The 20283-nt window shown below is 42.4% G+C and overlaps 1 protein-coding gene across 4 annotated transcripts in view; it reads right to left on the reverse strand.

Moving 5' to 3' along the window:
* The window catches only part of PRKG1 (protein kinase cGMP-dependent 1), a 652365-nt gene that overhangs the window by 505861 nt on the left and 126221 nt on the right, over positions 1-20283 (reverse strand). The window contains exon 1 of one of the 4 annotated variants that reach the window (XM_081861793.1): positions 17501-18462. The exons of 2 other annotated variants lie outside the window; for them this stretch is intronic. In XM_081861793.1, the coding sequence (XP_081717919.1) occupies positions 17501-17811 (311 nt within the window). In that variant the 5' untranslated portion in view covers positions 17812-18462. Of the gene's footprint in view, positions 1-17500; positions 18463-20283 lie in introns of those variants that run through there. One more of the 4 variants, XM_081861794.1, reaches the window with a different exon arrangement.

Genomic DNA, 20283 nt, shown 5'->3' on the forward strand with positions numbered 1-20283 from the left:
AAATAAGGTTTCTACAACATAGGAAGCTGCCTTATGCTGAGACAGCCCATTCATCCATATAACTCAGTTCTGTCTACAACGATTGGCAGTGGCTCTCCAGGATTTCTGACGGGTCTCTTTCAGCCCTACCTGGTTGAATCTGAGACCTTCAGTACACAAAGAAGATGCTCTACTACTGAGTAATGGCCTCCTAAAAGCACCTCTTTTTCCATTTTTCCAAATACCTCTTTTTTTGCTCCTATGTACACTTGGGTAGTTAGGTAGTTCTAGAGACTAGTCTAAATGTAATGGTCTTCTTACATTTCATCTTACATGAGATGTTCTTTAAATAATGTGAAGAGCTGTGAATAGGATGTCGTTAAAGACCAGATCATCAACTAAATCAGGCCAATTCAGACAGATTCAAGCTTGGGCTTGATCAAGTTGAGACAGCCCTGGATCACTCCACCTGGAGCAATCTGGGGAGGTCAAACAGTGGGCCGGTCAGATGGTACGGGGGAGGAAGGAGAGACAGATGGCTTCCATAGGATGTGTTTTGCCAGCATGTTCCCTGCAGTGACCCTGACCATTAGGTCCAGTCGTGACCGACTCTGGGGTTGCGGTGCTCATCTCGCTTTATTGGCCAAGGGAGCCGGTGTACATGTGCTGGTCATGTGGCCAGCATGACTAAGCCGCTTCTGGCGAACCAGAGCAGTGCACAGAAACACCGTTTACCTTCCCGCTGGAGCAGTACCTATTTATCTACTTGCACTTTGACGTGCTTTCGAACTGCTAGGTGGGTAGGAGCTGGGTCCGAAAAACAGGAGCTCACCCCGTCGCAGGGATTCGAACCGCCAATCTTCTGATCAGCAAGTCCTAGGCTCTGTGGTTTAACCCACAGCGCCACCTGTGTCCCTCTCCCTGAAGTGAATGTACTGGCAAAGAAGCACCCAACACGACTGAACTCGCCATTCATCAACTAGTGAACAGAAGATCCAATCCTGCTCTCTGCAGGGATTTGCTTCACTTGTGCATTCTCCACAATTGGAGCAGCACCCAGCATGAGTGAAGTCTGAGTCGAAGGTTCAGTCGTCTTCCTCCACCCCCTCCCAACTGTATGTTTAATTAGGAATTTAAAACTCTGTTTAAACATGTGGCTGGGAAATGGAGGAGAAACCACAGCATCGTCTTCTCCCTTTCTGCCACATATTTAACAGGGTTTAAAATCCCAACTGAATTTTAGGGATTCTCTTAAATTGATTTGGGGCCCACATCCAGTTTGGGTCAGTCCCAGATTGGCCTGGGTTTTGTGAGGGCTGACACAAAGTGCCAGATCGAATAGAGGGAGACCATGCACAGCCCTAATAATGGAATTACTTCCATTTCTTCAAAATGTGGTAACCCAGCCCTGCTGTGTTTAGGGGCCCTCCTCTTCACTCTGCTGAATGGGACCCTGGGCCTCTGCCCCCAAACCCTGCCCTGATGGCACCACTGTTAAAATGGGGGGTGGTGGTCAGTAATCCAAGAATTCGTGAAAGTAATAGACATCAATATAACCAGCAACTTACATTGCCTTAGTTGTTCTTGAGATGATTTTTACGCAGGCACAATAGCCAAATGTGGTCCACCTGCCCCTCAGAACTCTTCCCAGTTCACAATATCATGGGCCCTTCTTTGCACCTCAAGTATTTTTGCCTGACCAGAAAGTGCCTCTAAACTCTGATAAAGCCTCCTTGTCTGGATGGAGGATAGAGTGGGCACAATACACTATACAGATAAAATTTACATTATTTGCTTCACCACCGTTTGCCTCTGGCCCCACCCACCACTGGTACATAGTCCTCAGAAGGCTGCCCTGAAGGGAATGTGGCCCACAGGCTGAAAAGGGTTCATCACCCCTTCTCTATACAGGTACATGCTTCAGGCTGATGTGGGAATCTCAGAAGTAGAGCAGGGTTAGAAGGGACAGCCAAGGCCAAAAACATTTCAAGATGCATTGTCTTTACATCACAAAATCCAAGCTGATTTAATCAGTACCTCTTGAGTGAAATATCTGTAGGAATTCCAAGGGAACTTATTTCAGTAAATTTCAGGGTGCGCTTGTCTGCACATCTTCTTTGAATGGAGATGTCAATATATTGTGTCCATAATTTCCTCAAAATTATATTTTGCTCTTCTCAGGTGGCCTAATCAGCAAAGAGGTTTCGCAGTCAGTAAGAGTTAATAATTCCAGCTTATTTGGATGCCTTCGAATGGAGAGTTAGAAAAGGAGATGGAAATCTAGAATTAAACTGAAGCCAAATTCCTAAGGCAATAATGATGCAAACTGAGGTGAGGTAGGAAAGATCCTGCAAGGCCAGGGTGGCGAGAGTGCAGTCAGCAACCACTGAGGAGCTATAACAACCCAGCCTTTCTCCCACACACCTACTTGTAAGGAGCAGAGCAGCACTGGTATGTTCCTATGAAATACAAGCTTAGATACACTTGCTGGCTAAAGAGGGGAGCAAGCTCTGAAGCAACAAGGTTGACCTGACCAAAGTGCTGCATCTTTATCAAGCTTGCTTGGTTCAAGCTTTCATAAACTATCAATTCAGGCTGGAGTGTGGCATGCTGGAAACAAAAACAAGAGGAGACAGGAACTTCCCTGCTGTAGTCACCACTGAAAAAAACAGCTGCTTCTGAGATAGGAGACCAAGAGAAAGAATCTCCTCCAAAAAAGAGAGAGAGAGAGAGAGAGCAGCTTTATAGGTAGATAATGTTATCTGGCAGCTGGCTGTGAGTCTTCCTATACCTTAACTCTTCCTGGGTCCTTGAGAAGAAGTCTCGTATCTTAGCTTCTCAGAATCACAGTTTCCCACCTTAGCAGTTTCAGGGTTGGAGGCTGTCCTGCAGGGCATAGGTCATTTCCTGACAAATCTTTTATTGAGAATTCACCCTGATTTGGGGGCATCAAGTTTGCAGGGAGGTTAAATGCCATTGGCTATTTATTCTGATCTGTTTCTGGCAGGATTACAGGATGTTGCACCATTCAAATGTAATTCCACACTTTCCACTGCATTTCCCCACACTTTCCTAATTGCAAAAAGTCTAATTTTGGGGGTGCAGGGAGGATGAGTTTGTTGTTCACTAAAGGAATTTTAATTGCACAACCTGAATCTGCTGGCACATGAATGTCCCTATTTTCAGGTAAGAGTCTAGTCATAGAATCATAGAATTGGAAGGGACCCTGAGGATCATCTAGTCCAACCCCCTGCAATGCAGGAATACGCAGATGTCCCATACAGGGATCGAACCTGCAACCTTGGCATTATCAGCACCACACTCTTAACGAACTGAGGCATCCTGTCAGGGGGAATCCTGTCAGATTCAGTCTCGAAGAACCCTTAGTTTAAGCATCACCTTCTTCTTTTATTACATCCAGGAGATATATATCAGTGATGATTACTCTAGTTTATCCCTTCTAACAGAGGTTATTTCAATTTTTTGCTTCAGATGCCAGAATGTCTAAGCACCATTCCTAGACATCATGTCCTCATAACGTACCATGTTCTTTACAATAATAATACATTACATATATTTCTGGCAAAAAAAAAAAAAAAGATTAAACAATGTAGTAAAAACAAATTGCATTTGTCTATGTTCAAATTTCTGGTAACCTTACAATTCAGTCATTAACCACTTTAGTAATGACTTCTAAAAAGGAAATGTATAGCTATTGATGTCTTCTTCAGAAACATGCAAGATACAGCCTTCAGGAAAAGATGGATGGCTGGATGGCTGCAACTGGACAGAATACTAAACCAGTTTACCACTACTGTATGCCTGAGTGAGCCACAGGCTCACATGCAGCCATGAAGAGACTAAAAGCTTTCACTTCCATTTTAAACTAACAACAGTTATTTCTTTTGTCTAAGCCAAGAACTGTGGTTAGGAGAAACCAGGATTATAAACAGTTTGGTCCCTAAACCATGGCTGACACTAAGCATAATGACTAACCATAGTTCGTTAAAAAGAGAAGAAAAACATCTGATGTATATAAACCAAACATTAAAAGCTGTAGAAACTCTTGTCTTAGTTCATGAACTATAGACTGTCTTCCACAACTCTCTGTTTCAAGTGTGAATTCCACATACTTGAAATTCACCTAGATATGCACATAAAGAATAATTATTAATGTACTATTTTTCTTTCTCTCAATATACAACTGCATTTATAAAATGCAGCCCACCAGCACAGGTACTATTCTGCAAACAACATCCTTTTTGCAGGGGTTATAATTCCTTGGAGAAATTGCGATGAAGCAAATAATGACTGTTCAACAGCAGTGTCTGTCGGAGTGTTATTCAAAGTATTTAAGTGTAATAGGCAGATTTATGATATAATAATGCATTCATAATGAATGTATTTATTTTTTATTATTTTCTCTCTGTAATGAATGCCCCAGTATCTCTAGTAATTCTTATTACACTTAATGTGTTTTGTATGCTCTATATCTCCTGAATGCATTTTCATATTTTAAAACCAGGAATGAAAATAATACCTAGTCATTGACACTGATTAGATGAAGCTTATTATCATTAAAAGTTATTTGCAATTCTATTAAACATTCACCCTGCATATAAAGCATTCCATATTGACAATCTTAGCCCAAGGTATAATGATTAAATTACATACTGAAATGGGCCTTATCAGGAACAATTAGTAACATGTAGCAACTTGCCAGAGAGTTTAATGGTACAGAAAGGCAGAGAAAAAATACAACCTCCTAGACAGATGCTATGGTAGTCTAGAAGGTGTTCCTGCCCTGAGATAGCAGGTTAGGGAACAGATGCGTTAAAATGTAATAATCTACCTAGTCAAAATCCCATAATTAAAATACATGGTCAATATCTTCTTTGGAGGGCAAGTACAGACTGTAATTTTCCAGTTGATATCATATGAGAAACTATGGTCTGTGTTAAAAGTAACAACACAATCGAGTTAGGTTGGGATAAGAACCACTGATCTCAACGAGACTTACTCCTGAATAAGCATACATAAGATTGAATAACCAAATAATTCTGAGATAGCATGGGGAGGAGTGAGCTTGTGAGTCCTCAGCAACTTCTTTGCTCTCCAGATTATTTGGAGAATTGTGTGTGACCATTTATCTTTAGCAAATGGCCCCCAAACCTGACAAATTTAGCTCACAAACATTCAGAACACCAGAAAGTTGTTTTTTTAAAAAAGTGTGTGCATGCTTGAGGGACATATGCCCCATTAAGCAAATGCAGCCCATATGTATGATTGCCCTGTGTAGCTGCCTTACTGGAACTGCAAATACAGAGGAAGCTGTCAAGTTATCATCATGACTGGGGAGTAGGTAGAATGACAAGCGACATCTGCTGAAATTCTCAACTCTGCTTAACTATGAAAGGTGCAGGAGTTATGTCATGTCTTCTCCCCCCCCCCCCCACATTTGGCCAACCTACTGGTGGGCTGGTTCAGCTTGGTGGGTCACGAATTGTACAATCCTGTTAGTATATAATCGAGAGCATGATAGACAGTAGTGATGGGGTGGAGGTGGATGAGGAGCTATTGTTGGTGTGTTGCATCCAAGTTCCCAAAATATCCATTTCTCATTATGCGGAAAGACAATTAGTCATCATTTAAAACACACACACACACACACACACACACACACACACACACACACATTTTTTATAGCAGCAGAGGCAGGCAGAGAGTTCCATTGGTGTTTGGGGAAGAGAAAATACAAGCACTATGAACTGGCATATTATTAGAGAATGGATTTAGGTGAAGTATTTCAATTCCTTAGACAAACAGGTAAAATGAAATACAGTTGCTAGTAAAATGCTTTTGTTAAAACATACAGAAAATATGAGCATTGTCTTTCATATACTGAAGGGACCACTTTTCACCTTTGCACATAAGACTCCCAAAGCTAGAAAAAAATCTACATAGACGGGTGGATACAGTTTGCATTCAAACCTATCAGTCACCAATCAATATCATGCAAATGTACTAATAAAAATAACAATGGTAGTCTCCACATTGAATTCAGACTACAGAATTAAAGCACAACCTTTGACAGGAGACAGGTATCAGCTGCAATGTTTGCACATGGATCAATTTATGCTGATCTGTTGTGACTGCTAGAAGATGTCAGGATCCAGGTTTTACGTTTTGGGATTTGATGCTGGCCAGAAGTATAACCAAGTCTGAAATAAAATGTTCATATACATCTTTCCAAATACTAGTTTCATGGTATGTCAGGGGTTGCTAACATGGTGCCCAACCAGGGGGAGGGCTGTAGATAGTGGTAGATCACCTGCTTTGCATTCAAAAGATTCCAGGTTCAGTCCCTGGCATCTTCAGTTCAGTTTGGGAAAGATGTCCTGTCTGTAACTCTGGAGAGCTGCTGCCCATCAGTGTAAACAATACTGAGCCAGAATACCAATGGGCCTGACTCTGTATATGGCAGCTTCCTAGGTTCCTATGACAGGAATCTAGATTAGAGGGTGCAACATTGGCAACCCCTATGGTAGGGTTTGGGCTCTCTCTCTTTTCGGGGGGAGGGATTCTGTTGCAGAAGAATAGTGCTATTGGGAGATTATCTTGAGGAATTGGGAGGTAATGAAAGACCCAAAAGGGGGATAGAAATTGAATGCTAAATCCCATTTCACTGTCCACCCCAATCTTCTTTTAGCATGCTTCCCCTTCTCCTGGCTTTTCCTCTCGATTAGTACTTTCAGCAGCAGCACGTAGCTCAGTGACTTTTCGCAGAAAGCCAGATGTTTGCAGGGGATGGACAGAGGAAATAAAGAGAGAGCTTTTTAAAAAATGTCCTGGTACTCTGTCACTGCTAGTGTAGTCTGTTTAAAATCGAGAGTCAGCACTGATCAAGCTATTTGCCTTAAAAGGGCAAAATATCTGTGAAAATAAACTTCAGCTGGAAAGACAGGAAAGAAGGGGATGCTGAGGTCTACAGCAACTTAGTCACTATTGTGAATGCCCTACTCCTTCTCAAAGAAAATACAAGCTTCCTAGAAACTGAGAGCAAACCAGTAAGGACAAAGGGAAAGTTATTGGTTACAGAACGGCACAAGGGATGGTATTATTACTGGGAAGAGCATTGTTGTTATAAATGTGCTGGCGGTGTTCCTGTTTGCAGTCTGAATTGTATGGACTTGAGCCTGCTTGATGCAGTTACATAATTTTGGACTTAAAGGTTGCATCCATCACTGCCATTCCACTTGTGCAATAGTCTTCTGCTTGTGCCATGGAATCTTCCCTTGCCTCTCCCTTGCACAACCTCAGCTCCTGCTCCAGAGGACTCTAAGAGCAGATGGGGATGGGAGGAGCATGTGGAGAGAGAAGAGGAAGGGGAAGTCCCATTGTACAAATGGAATTCTCACACAGTGCTGAATACTGTATAATTCAGTGGTCTTACATCCACCAGCTTTAGTAACATGTATTATTTCATTTATTTCAAAATTGGGAAGTTAGTCTTGCTGCCTTTGGAAGCCCCCCCCCCCCCGGATTTCTGTCCCAAAGTCCTAATGGTTCACACACACATTTTTCACAACCTGATCACTGCAACATAAACTGAACAGCTCACATCTGGGTGAACTATCACAAATTACAAGAATGTGTGACGTCCCCACATACTCCATGCTTTTCCATGTAGTACTTCCTTCTCTGATACTATAAATTAAACTGGACTGGAAGAAAAGTATCCCTGGAAGGATGGACTGGGGGTTATGAACAGCAAGCAGGGAAAAGGCTCTGAATGCTTTCTCACTCACATACTACTCTAGCCCTTGAAATTTCACCTTATTCCTTACATATCGGTGGAGCAAATCTGCATTAAACATCCAGGTCTGCATCAGCCTTCATGTGCTATCTGGGTCCGCGAGAGACAAAAACCTGAAGTAAGTGAGCGAAACAAGACAGATCTAAAGAGACTGTCCTCTGCCTGTGCTGCCCATCAAACACTGAATAGTTTTACAGCATACAGCTGAGGCTTCATCACAGTGGATTCTAAAACAAGGAGCAGGAAGAACAAACAGAGAAGCGACAGCACCGTTCAGGTTTTGTAGCAGGCTCTGATGCTACTTAACCTGAAGAACCTGCCTCTGTAAACTAGAGATCTCCCTTCAGATTGAGGCGAGTTCCCCAAGGCATCAGTCCTGCCACCTCATTGACACAGTCAAGGCAACTAAATGGGTGGGGGGGAGAGAGAGGCAGAGATGGCAAAAAGACCAGCAGCCAAGCATTTTAGCCTGTGGTTGCTAGGATACTGTGGAGACCCTTCACTGCTAAGCAGACAAGGGAGAAAATAATAATAAGAATAAGAAAAAGAAAAAGAAGAAGAAGAAGAAGAAGAAGAAGAAGAAGAAGAAGTAGTAATAATATGTGCCTAGGCCCTATGGACAAACAGCAGTAACAATAGAAAGATGCTGCTTCCTCTTGCCCATCTCCACTAGTGAATGATGTGAGTTTCCGGTGAAATAATATGCTTTACAAACCTGGAAACTGTTACTCAGCAGGCTAAGGAGAAGAAAGGCAATTCATATTCTAGAACAGCAGACACTGGGCCTCTGGTTAATGGCCATTCAGTCTGCAATTTGAAAGCCAGTTTTCTAGGACACAAATCTCCCCTACCCCCTAGAGCATTTAGAGGTTATCTTATCAATGTCCTAAAGGTTTCCATGGCAATGAGCAGGGCTCTTTTTTATTTAGAGAGAAAGAGAGAGAGAGAGATCAATTCTGATTATTTTCTTCTTTAATAAGTAGTTATTAATGCAAGAGAGGTTATCTGAAAGATTACAGTGTCATTCCACATAAAACTGCCAGGAAATTTTTGCTGAAGGGTTAATGAGCGTAAGCAGGAGTCTTATTTGGCTGTTTGTCCGAGGGCATAAAATGGGGAGAGGGCACTTCCTCAGCTTTGTCCCCAGTGCCCCCGTGCATCCAGATATCTCTTCAGACCTTTATGTGTGTTTTACATGAAGGTATGAAGAACTCATCTACTACACATGTCCCCTGCCTTATCAGGGTTTCCAGTCCTGAGAAGGCTTCTGCATGTGTTCAGCCAAGCGAGTGTAGAAGCCGCCTTCAGACCTTTGTGCAAAGGTCTGAAGAGGACCTTGCCTGAGTGAGGGCACTGTGGGCAGGCCTTGCATGCATGCTACCCCTCCCCACTTTAATCCCTTGAATGTTCATATGTCATAAGGTTACCAGATTTTTTTCAATGAATCAAGGGACACTTTTCAACTTCCTACTAAATAGATGGATTTTGTATCGGGGCTGATTTGCAAATCCGGGGACTGTCCCCAGGAAACGGGGACGTCTGGTAACATATGAGCATCTGAACAGGGCTAGATTATTCACATCATCTCAATGTTTGCATTTTCTTTTCAACAGAATGGTTCTAGCAGTTATTACTGCCAACAGCAAAATATATTATGGGTATTGCTTAATGATGATCATAACACACTCCTTCTAATAGACTTCACAGTTTCAGAGGGACTGAAGATTACAGTCCTACAAATCCTAAATTTATGTTGTAAAAGTAACTGTATTCTAAAACTTCGCTAAGACATATAGTGAACTATTCCAAATAAAAGTTTCTCCCGTGTTATAGAACAACCCACAACTTTCTCCTACATTGCTCTAAAGGTGGATGAAACAATTTTATAAAATGCATCATTTGTAACTGAATTCCTTAAACGGAATGACACTGGCAAAGTAACTTATTTTGAAATGGCTGAAGCAAATACTGACACAACACAGTGAATTAAGCCTCCCACTATCTTATAGCTGGTTATAAATGGTCAGTGTACTACCACACAGAATGGAAGTCTGAACAACAGAAGTGAATATATTGTAATATATATATATATATATATATATATATATATATATATATATATATATATATTTCTTTATTTTGATGTTAACTCGCTTTTCAAAAGGAAGCTGCCATGTATAGTGCACATTTCCCATTTTTATTTTATTTTATTTTAAAACCATTAGTTATCCAGATAGCTTAGCTAGGACTGGGTTGGCACAACCATTCAGGCAGCTGTTTGAAATGGCACATATAAAAAAAACCCCACTTCTGGAAATAGGGTAAAAGCTCAGGTTTACGCACTACATCTGCCTGAGCTGGTTCCCCATGAAAGCATCTCTACAACATTCCAAATAGAATTTTCACACACTTCTCTGAGAAGGGATAAGCTCATAAGAAGAGCCCTGCTGGATCAGGTCAAATGTCCATCTACTCCAGAATCCTGTTCTCACAGTAGCCCACCATATGCCTATGGGAATCCTGCTTGTAGGACCTGAATGCAAAAGCCCTGTCCCCATTTTTAATTTCAACAAATTGGGCCATGTGAACATCTCCCCATGGGGACATTGTGGAGAAAGACCAGCACACAAGCAGGAAATGACACGTGCACTTCCTATTTCCCCCTCACATCTTCTCAATCATGCCCTATCAGCAAGATCTCAGAAGCCTCCTCAATGATACTGAAATTGATTTTGGGACGCACTTCATTTTGTGTATGGATCCTCTTGCGCTGCTCCTACCCCTTCCCCATACATAATAGCAAAAGCTCTTGAGCTAGCCCTGATCATAGGAATCTGGCCTATATTCACCACCCTGTCAGAGAATTACATTCCCCTTGAGTAAATGCAAATACAATTTACGCAAATCCTTTTGAGTCCTCTCCCTCACCTCCCATTTATACAAATCAGTCTACTGTCTGTGCCAAAATTTCTCATGAAGTCTGCAGGTACATAATGAATACTTTCAAAAGCATTTTGCCTCATATCTGTTTGGCAGCTCAGGCTTAGTCAAAGGGTGAAACCCAGCCTCACAATAAAAATCTCAGCAAAACGCCCACAATGAGAAACAATGGTAACTCTGCAAACATAAAGTTGTAAAGGACTAGGATCATTGTGCAATAGACCTTGATGGCACTTGTGTGCTGTGCAGAGATGCTTTAAAAATTTGTTCTTTGCTATACATTAACTAACCTGATTCTACAATTCCCAGGCTATGCAATGATTGGAATGTAGTTACTCCACAGATTTCACATCTCAATATTTTACCATGTGCTTAGTGGTTCAAAAAATAAGGTCCAAAAATGTATATAAAGATGTGTACTTTAGGATAAAATACACACTCCATAGAGATTTTTTTTTTAATTGCAGCTTAATGTGGAAATGGGATGGAACGAACATACGCAAAACGGGCAAGGGCTGACCTGCCCATCCCTAGTGTTGTAATGTAGCCTATATATTTACTTGGAAATAGATTCCCACTGAAGTAAGTGGAATGTACTTCTGAATAAACAGTACAACTACATACTTTATTGTTTTATGAGACCGGGAGAGGGAGGATAGCCTATAATCCAAAAACTTGTTAAAACAGATTTTTTTAAAAAAAAAAGTTTTCCTGTTTTATCACTTAAGAGAAACAGATGAGTAAAGACAGGCCTCATTTCGAAACATCCAACTTAGTTGCAACGCTTGAAACTTACTGAATGTTTAAAGTGCAAAATAAACCTGTATTTTATTTTGATCAATACTATTTGTTTGTTTGTTTTATTTATATCCCATATTACTCCAAGTGCAGGACCCAAGACAGCAATGGGGCCAAAAAAAATAAAAAATACTGCAGCCTTTAAGGTGCAATTTTTACTGCTTATCTTGGGATTTACTTACACCCAGGTTATTTTGCATAGGAGTCACCTTTCTATAGGAAAAGAGAATGCAAACTAACAAGAAAACAATAATCACAGATTCCAGCAAACAGCAAAGAATGCTCTCATTTATAGTATTTATTTGAATGAGAGAGCTAATGTGTAATATAATTCCTTGCTATTCAGAGCAGTGAGCAGCAAACCTGCCTTCATTCACAATTTAATTGATCATATTATAAGAGGGAAATGTTATGCATAAACATTAGACATTGAAATAATGAGGTTTCTCTCTCCTTCTGGTCTATGATTACTTATAAGTGACCATAAGTAAGGGAGAAACTCTCCACAGAAGCAACAGTTCTGAATGTTAACTCTAAGAAAGAAAAGCTTGATGGTTATGCATAACCCCCAAGCAGATCATGCATTTGATCATGTCAAATGGCTAAACAGAACATTAGTTCATCAGTGAGCTGTATCAAATAGGGAAACGTAGACAGCAGCATTGTGTTTACAAAAATCAACATTTAAGCTATATAGTCTATCTTTGAGAAGATTTCTCACATCTGCAGGTATTTTATCTACCTCACAGTAATTATTAATATACCATCTAAATTTGTCAAAATAAACTCTATTTGCAAAATACCAATGCAAGTAGCAACTGGGATGCTACTAATAAATTAAATCACATAGTGTGTTTTGACATAAGCCATGAATTGCTTCTTTTAAAAAAGAAGTATGCATGCTTTTTCATGATTACCAAACCGTATACATAAAGATTGATTGGACAGTCATGAAAGGAAATTAAGAATCATGTGAAGGATGCTGTATTTCTTCTTCAGAGGTTTCAATTTCTCAATCAAAAACTTGTGGCAGCAAGTGAGAATCAAGAATAGATTATTTCCCTCAAATTTATTTTAAAAGATTCAAAGTCAGATTTATTACAACTGTCCTTTCTGAGCAGGTAAGCCAAGCACAGGAAAAATATTCTAAAAGGATTCTTTTTTCTTCTTCCTTTCCTTTGAAGACATTTCAAAACCACAGAGAGAAGCAAGATCAGGAACGCTAGGGCAATCCTCTGAGTAAGTGCCAAATGGGACTTGTGTGCTATGTTCAGGCTCCGTATCTTATCTTTGTCACAATGGATCTTCCCTGATTTTTCTGCTAGTTGCAAAGATTGTCAGACAATAAGGAGCTCCCTACACTGAATGCCCATTCACTCAGCAGCATCTTATTGACTGTTGCTCCACAGTTTGCTGCCCACAAGGTTTCCAATAGGATTTTGTTTTATGAGAGTATTGTACTTTCCCTCCCCCTTTTTTCAGAACACACTGTCACAACCTCTCTCCCATTTTGTCATTTCTTATAATTTATTGCTTGGTCATTTTTTTATTCTGAAGCCATGTATAAATCCAATGGGATGCCACAAATCTGTCCTCCGTAAAGGAAATGCACTTTGCAAATTCTTCCTTACCTGAACATGTATTGTTATTTTAAAAAGGGCCAGAAACATCATTAGATAAATAGCATGATTAGGACCCCCGATAGTATATTCTGGAGTAATGATGGCTCACCTGCTTTGCACGAAGAAGGTTCTTAGTTCAATCTCCAGTTAAAATAATCAGGTAGCAAGTGAGAAATACCTCTGCTTGAGTCTCTGGAGAGTCACTGCCAGTCAGGGAGGGTAATACCAGGCCAAATGGACAGACAGTGGCATAAAGCAGCTTCTCATGTTCCTGTGTTACGGGCTGACCCACAATTTGCATTTTGACTCCCACTGGAAGGGAGAATCTCTAACTGAATAATTATCCCCTCCACAAGTTATACTCCCCCATACAAGATATGCCTACTGTGCCCCGTTTATCTGTGGCTCTGGATATGACAGCCAGTGAATTCAATTATCGTATTTTTTGCTCTATAAGACTCACTTTTTCCCTCCTGAAAAGTAAGGGGAAATGTGTGTGTGTCTTATGGAGCGAGTGCAGGCTGCGCAGCTATCCCAGAAGCCAGAACAGCAAGAGGGATTACTGCTTTCACTGCGCAGCGATCCCTCTTGCTGTTCTGGCTTCTGAGATTCAGAATATTTTTTTCTTGTTTTCCTCCTCCAAAAACTAGGTGCGCCTTGTGGTCTGGTGCGTCTTATAGAGCAAAAAATATGGTAATTGACAAGTGACAAACTAAATCACCTCTTACATCCTCTGTTATCACTTTCTTCTATCACATACAGAAGGTCAGCAGGCATCAGTGATACAAGGAAATCCCAAGAGGAACATATTCTCAGGCACTTGAACAAAGGGAATGTTTTCACAGAAGTCATATAGAAAAATATGTATCAGAACATTATGGAGCTGGGAAACAAAGAAAACCATTTATATTCCTACCCTTTGAGTATTTTTGCATATATATTGTTGATGGTGATGTAGAAGCATGTATGCTCTGGTGTTGGAATCACAAAGTACTTTATGTCTCCACAGAGCTGAATGTAAACTGGGGCATTTGTTTTAACAGAATTTTACTTATTCTGTATTCTCAGTGGAACATAACGCTGAAGTGAGAAAACTCTTTGTTTTTGCTAACTGCGTGAACCTTTACAATTCAGTGATTTAATCTGCATGTTGGAAAATTAAATCCAATGTTTCTTTCAGTCTCTTTGAGTCTTCTAACATGGGGCTGGCTATTCATCTGACAAATAAACAAACAAACTATAAGCCACCTCAGTGTGCTTTCCAGCTGACCAGTTGTTTGTACACCCAGATAGGCTTAAACTGGCCTTGAAAGCTGATGAAAGGAATTACTCACATCATTGGTTGAACAGAAATGTGGCAATGATGGAGCAATTTGACAACTGCCTATCCAAATGGCCGGTTCCAACGTGCAATGGATTCCCTTAATGTTGCCACAAACTGAGAGCCAACTCTTGAATATGCAACTCAATCCTAAGCTTCTGTGAAGGCATCTTTAGCATCCAGAGTGTGAGCCAGAAAAAGTGTTTGTGTGTGTCACATAAGCACACAAGTGAATTTGCTAGAGTTTCATTCTAGTACAACAGGGATAACCGGCATGATGTCCTCCATATGCTGTAGCCAACCAGGGAGTTCTAAAAATGTACAAATATGGATTGACAGCAACGATAACCCAGAGGTGAAATCCCAAGATAATCAAACACATTTTCTGTGTTCTAACACATTGTGTTGCACACCATAAGTTCCTGTGAGTCTTTCAATTCATGCCTTCATCCTGAGTAGCAATTCTAACTTGTGTTGATGATTATGAGTATAGGAATATACAGAGTTGTTGTTATGTAATCCTGAATTTATTTATCCTGATGAAAAAGGTATGATATGGGGGAGTATTCTTAAAATGTTTTCACTCAGTAATAAAAACCTGGTGTTAAGGGATTTACACTAATATATGTGCCTTGAGAACTACAGCTTATGTTGATCAAAAGTTTTCCTTAAACTGAGAAAAGAAAAACTAGGTAACTCAGAGAAGCCCAAAGTCCAACAAGAATTTGAAACCACATGAGGAAACTGAAAAGCAATGTATATTTTATGGATGTGATTAAGTTTCCAACACTCATTTTTCAATTTTACTCAGAAGTACGGCTCAATTCAATGGGATTTACTCCACAGACTTGTCATTATGTAGTCCTGGATTTATTTATCCTGAGGAAAAGGGAACGATATGGGATGGGTGTTCTTCACTCAATAATAAAGCCCTTGTATTTACTCCCTTTGGGAGTAAGTCCCATTGAACTCAATGCCCCCTAATGCTTAATAAATGTGTATAGGATCATACTGTCCAAAGGAACAACTGAACTCACACCAACATCTGTCGACTATTGCAACCCATAGCTTCCTGCTTTCGAAGCAAAAACATTGCATTAGCTTTTGACACCTCTTAAATTCTAACTTAGGTTGTCAGAAAGAGCAAAACAGACACCTTTCCCCCTTGCTCTCCTCTCTAAAAAGCCTTGTCAGTTTTGACTGCCTTGGTGGACTTGATGAGCTGTGAACGGTGAAGTGGACCAGACGTCTCCAAAGAGACTCAAGAGAGATGAGAGGAAGAAGTAATGCTGGCAAATGGAGAGGAGTCAGAAGGAAGTCCTGCACTGGTGTCGCTGTGCCCTAGAGACACACTAAATTATGTACTAGAGAAAGCCCAGGCTGCAAACTCATGCGGACCAGCACTGGCAGTATAAACCAAGGCACCTCTCTGTTTCAGACAGCAGTACAGCTAAGAAGAAAGACAGAAGAGATGAAGGTCTAAGAGTAAGCCACACTCTTCTCAGGGTCACTCGGAAGAATGCAGAGAATGGGGCTATCACAGTACATATTTTGAGTGCAAGGACTGAGTCTCCCCTGCCCCCGTACATGGGATGCAGTAACCAATAAATGCAAAGTGTGCACAGCGTCCCTGTCTTTACTTCATCACCAAATAATTGCAACAAGGCACCATATAGCTTGAATTAAAGGGTTAGGATGTCAGGGACAGAGGCAGGCTTGACCCTTGGGCACTTTACTTTTGAGAAATTAAGCTCTGGTCTTCTGTGTTTCCTCTCTTTCTTTGCAGCCTCACAGCCCCCATCTCAATACACCAGTAAGGAACTGCGGACAAAGTTTGAAATGAAAGAGTAAATAGACCCAAAGCCTTCCACTACCCAGGAGGAGAGAACAACAACCACCTGAGGGTCAGAGGAACAAAGAATTATCCACAGTAGAAAAGGAAACTTGTTCTGAGGTGTAGAAAGATAAGGCTGCCTCTTCAGATTCTGAGAGGACACTAAAGATAGCAATTCAGTGTCCACTGACCTGGAAGTAAGCCCCATTTGACTCAAAGTGGTTTACTTCTGAGTAGACATGTAGGACTGTACTGTGAAGGGGCTGTCTAAACCCTTATATTCTCACTGGGAACAGAAAGAGGAAAGTGACTGAGTGGGGAAGGTTGTCGCTCACATTCTTACCTCTACCTTGTGATACCACCAATGCTCAGCTTGCAGATAGATGGCCTTGCAGGCAAAGAAGTGAAAAGCAGCTTTGCAGAGAGCTACTAAGTCATAGATATATGTCACAGATAAAGAGCATCCAGGTCACCTTTTTATGTCACACAGAACGGTTAAAGAAACTACCCCAAATATTTTTGCCTGAGTAGGTTCCAAAGACAACTTTGGTTCATAGGAGAACATGTTAGCAAAAACACCCCTCTCTCTTTAATAAATACCTTGTAAATAGGAAACGGGTGCAATTTAAAAAAAAAAAAAAAGGTCCGTGAATTTGGTTCACATAGTTCAAATGGCAGGCAGTCCCCAGTTAAATTCAGGGCAGAAAGCCACAACAATATCAAAATCCCAGACAGAAACGACATACCACACTGGAAGAGACAGTCTGATGATGCGGTTACTGCTGTGATAATTTTGAGAAAGGGAGAAGGGGATAAAATGAGAGAAACTGTGCTCCCCCGCCCTTCACATTTCCACACTCTAGGAACTCTCATTTTTCTGCAGGGGGATTTGGATACCTTGATATCTGAAAAGGACACAGAGGAATGTGGCGTTGGAAATGTGGGCAGCTCAAAAGATAAAAGAGTTTTTAGCGCTAGGAGGGAGGGAAGGCAGATTGGGTGGAAGCAATTTCTGAAGCTGAGGAGGAAAGCGATGGGAAGCAGAAGGCGGCGCACAGGGATCCACAAGGATAGTGAATGGGCAGTGCGGGCGACAGAGACAGATACACGGGGGGGAGAGAGAGAAAGAGAGAGACCGAGACCACATCACAGGGACGCCACACGGACACAACGCTTAACCCGTGGCTTACTGTGGGCTCTTGGGGTAGAAAGGCAGGGTGACATGGCTGAGGTCCTGGATGTCAAAAGCGGTGGGCTCGGCTGAAATGGCCTGCCTCTTGGTCCTCTGCTCGCCATGCAAGGTGGTGGAGCTTTGCTGGTGCGCCTGTTGGGTGGCGGGCCGGATAACCGAGCGGTACTTGTCCAGTTCGTTCTGCAGCTTCTGGATCAGCTCGTCCTTCTGGTCCAGCTCCAGCTCCAGCTCGTCGATGAGCGCATCCCGTTGCCTCAGCTCCTCGATCTTCTCTTGCAAGGCATATTGTAAATCCCGCAGCGTCCCCATCCTTCAACCTCCTCCTCCTCCTCCGCCACCACCTCCTCCTCCACCTCCGTGGGGCTCCTGCCTGCGCCCCCCTCTCCGCGCGTGGCAACTTTCCCCCCCGCCCCACAAAGAAGTAGTAGTAGCCGCCGCCGCCGCCTCCTCCTCCTCCTGCCGCTTGTCCCACTTCAAGCCAACTTTGCCAATCGTTCCTCCGATCGACCTGCTGCTGCTGCTGCTGTTGCCGCCGCCGCCGCCGCCGCAACCTCCGCCCGCAGCTCCTGTTAGCCTTTTAACGCGCGCCTCCTCCAGCCTGGCTGGCTTGGAGTCGGCGCTGTTTTTGGCTCGGCGCGGCGATTCAGGCTACGCGAGGAGGCTTCGAAGAAACATCATCGTCTTAAATGGTGCCCCATCGGCACCAGTTCAGCGACGGCTGGGTGGTTAACTGTGATTTCTATCTTGCCTGCGTCAAGCTAGACTGGAGAGAAAGGCAGCGAGAGGGAGAGAGAGGGGGAGAGAGGGAAGGAAACGGAGGGAGGGAAGGAAGGAACAGAGCGCGCGAGGGGCGTCTGCAGCATGCCGTAGTCCAGGCACTTTCCCTCCGTCGCTCTTCGGAGGGCTACTAGGACTCGGCTCAACTAGACAGCCAGCGGCTCGCTTCTCCCCACTCCCACCCCCCTGGCCGCCCCGCCTGCTCGAGGTAGGTGAGGGGGTGGGCGGTGTGGCATGCCAGGCACTTCACGCTGAAATGGGCACGCCACGTTTGCAAAGGAATGTGCAGCCTCTCTGGACACTTTTCATCGGGAGGGCGGGCAGACAGCCTTAGTTACGCACGCAGACAGGCACTTCGGCTATAAACATCCACAGGAGTAAGGGCTTGGCCAGACCTTCTCCAGCCGTCCCCCCAAGCAACCTCCAGCTGTGGTAAGAGAAGTTCCGTTTGGACGATGGGCACATGCAAGATCTCACACGCGCACCACGCAGTGCCTTGCGGTTTAAAAACGCACAAATAAATTAGAAGCAACAGGGACTGCAGAGCCAGCCCGGAGGCACGCTGCTGTCTGGGGTTAGCGAATGCCCCCTTCAGCCCCAGTTAAAGTGCATAGTGCCCAGCGCTGGACAGGCTGCTTTGGAACCCAAGGCAGAAAATAGCACAAGCATTTATTTCCCAGGGTTTTGTTTGTTTGTTTGTTTGGGTTTTGTAAAACAACAACAACAATTAATTTACTAAGAGTTCGCTGCCCATTTATAACACCAGAAGCACTCTACTTAATAGTAGGAAGTGCTTTAACTAACCCCCAATATGTATTTTGGACTGTTTATGGTCACTCAGTTGGAAAGCAAGTCACTCTGTATATGCCAAGGCTCCACATGTTGCAGAGAACACAGTGACTGCTCCTCCACATTCTCCTTAAGCACTCCTAGTAAAAGACAGATCTTCACAGCCTGCCCAAAGCAACCTAGCCTGCCCAAAGCAATCTCCAGGTTTAGGGAAAGATTTATCTGTAGCGCTGGCAAATATATAAACACTTAGAGACACACACATCTAAAATATTCATTGTGAAGCCATTACCAGGCCATTTCAAACAGCCCTATAGCAACCTCCAGGGGTTTTCTATCTTTCTGCTTCCTGATACCTGAATTTCCATTTTTGAGAGCTTAAGGAAGCAGGGCATAATTAGTTTTTCCAGACCATCCACTTTTTCTCAGGACAGTTATGTCACTTGTCCTACTGTATTACAGTTGGGTAGTAAACTCACTCACCCACTGTGTCATTACAGCCACACACAAAAAGAAGGCAATTATCTGAAAAGAAAAACAACTAATTGACCAGAGGCTGGGAAAAGTAACATTTTAAATGGGTTTTGAAAGAAAACCTTTGGAACAGCTCACTGGAAAAGGCTGCTGACTATAAAGTTTTTTGTTTGTTTTTTTTTAAATCATACTCATTCTTGCTTCAGGCGTGAATGGGTTGAAAGGTAAGAGCTTCATCAACCTGGGATCTTGCTGGGTTTTGGCCTCACACCCTCAAACTGTGTAATCAGAGGAGAGAAACAGGTGCAGCCTTCATTCTGCACCAAAATCCAAACTAATTTAGGCCCAGGCTGTCCCTACTTAGCAACTGATGCATGACTTCAGATAAAGCACCTGGATCCTGCACACTCTAGCCAATATTCTTTCTCACCTGCAATTCCAATTCTCATACCAGGAAACAAAACACTGCCATGAAACCCCATTGCTGCAGAAGAAGAAAGGAGGTAGAGTGTGCAATGCGTCTTACTACAAATGCTTTGAGATATCATGGCAAAAACAGATTATTCATGCTTCTTTCTGCAGGCAATTTCTGCCTTATATAATTATGTGCAAACTCAGAACTACAATTCTGGCTTCTTAATCCTGCCAAATCTGCATATAAATTAAGTTAATCCACAAAACTCAAAGGCAGAGCTGCTCTTCAGCTCACTTCTATGTTATAGAATGAAATGCTCCCCCATA

This window comes from Podarcis erhardii (genome assembly GCF_964252035.2).
Source record: "Podarcis erhardii genome assembly, chromosome: 5".
Taxonomy (NCBI): Eukaryota; Metazoa; Chordata; class Lepidosauria; order Squamata; family Lacertidae; genus Podarcis; species Podarcis erhardii.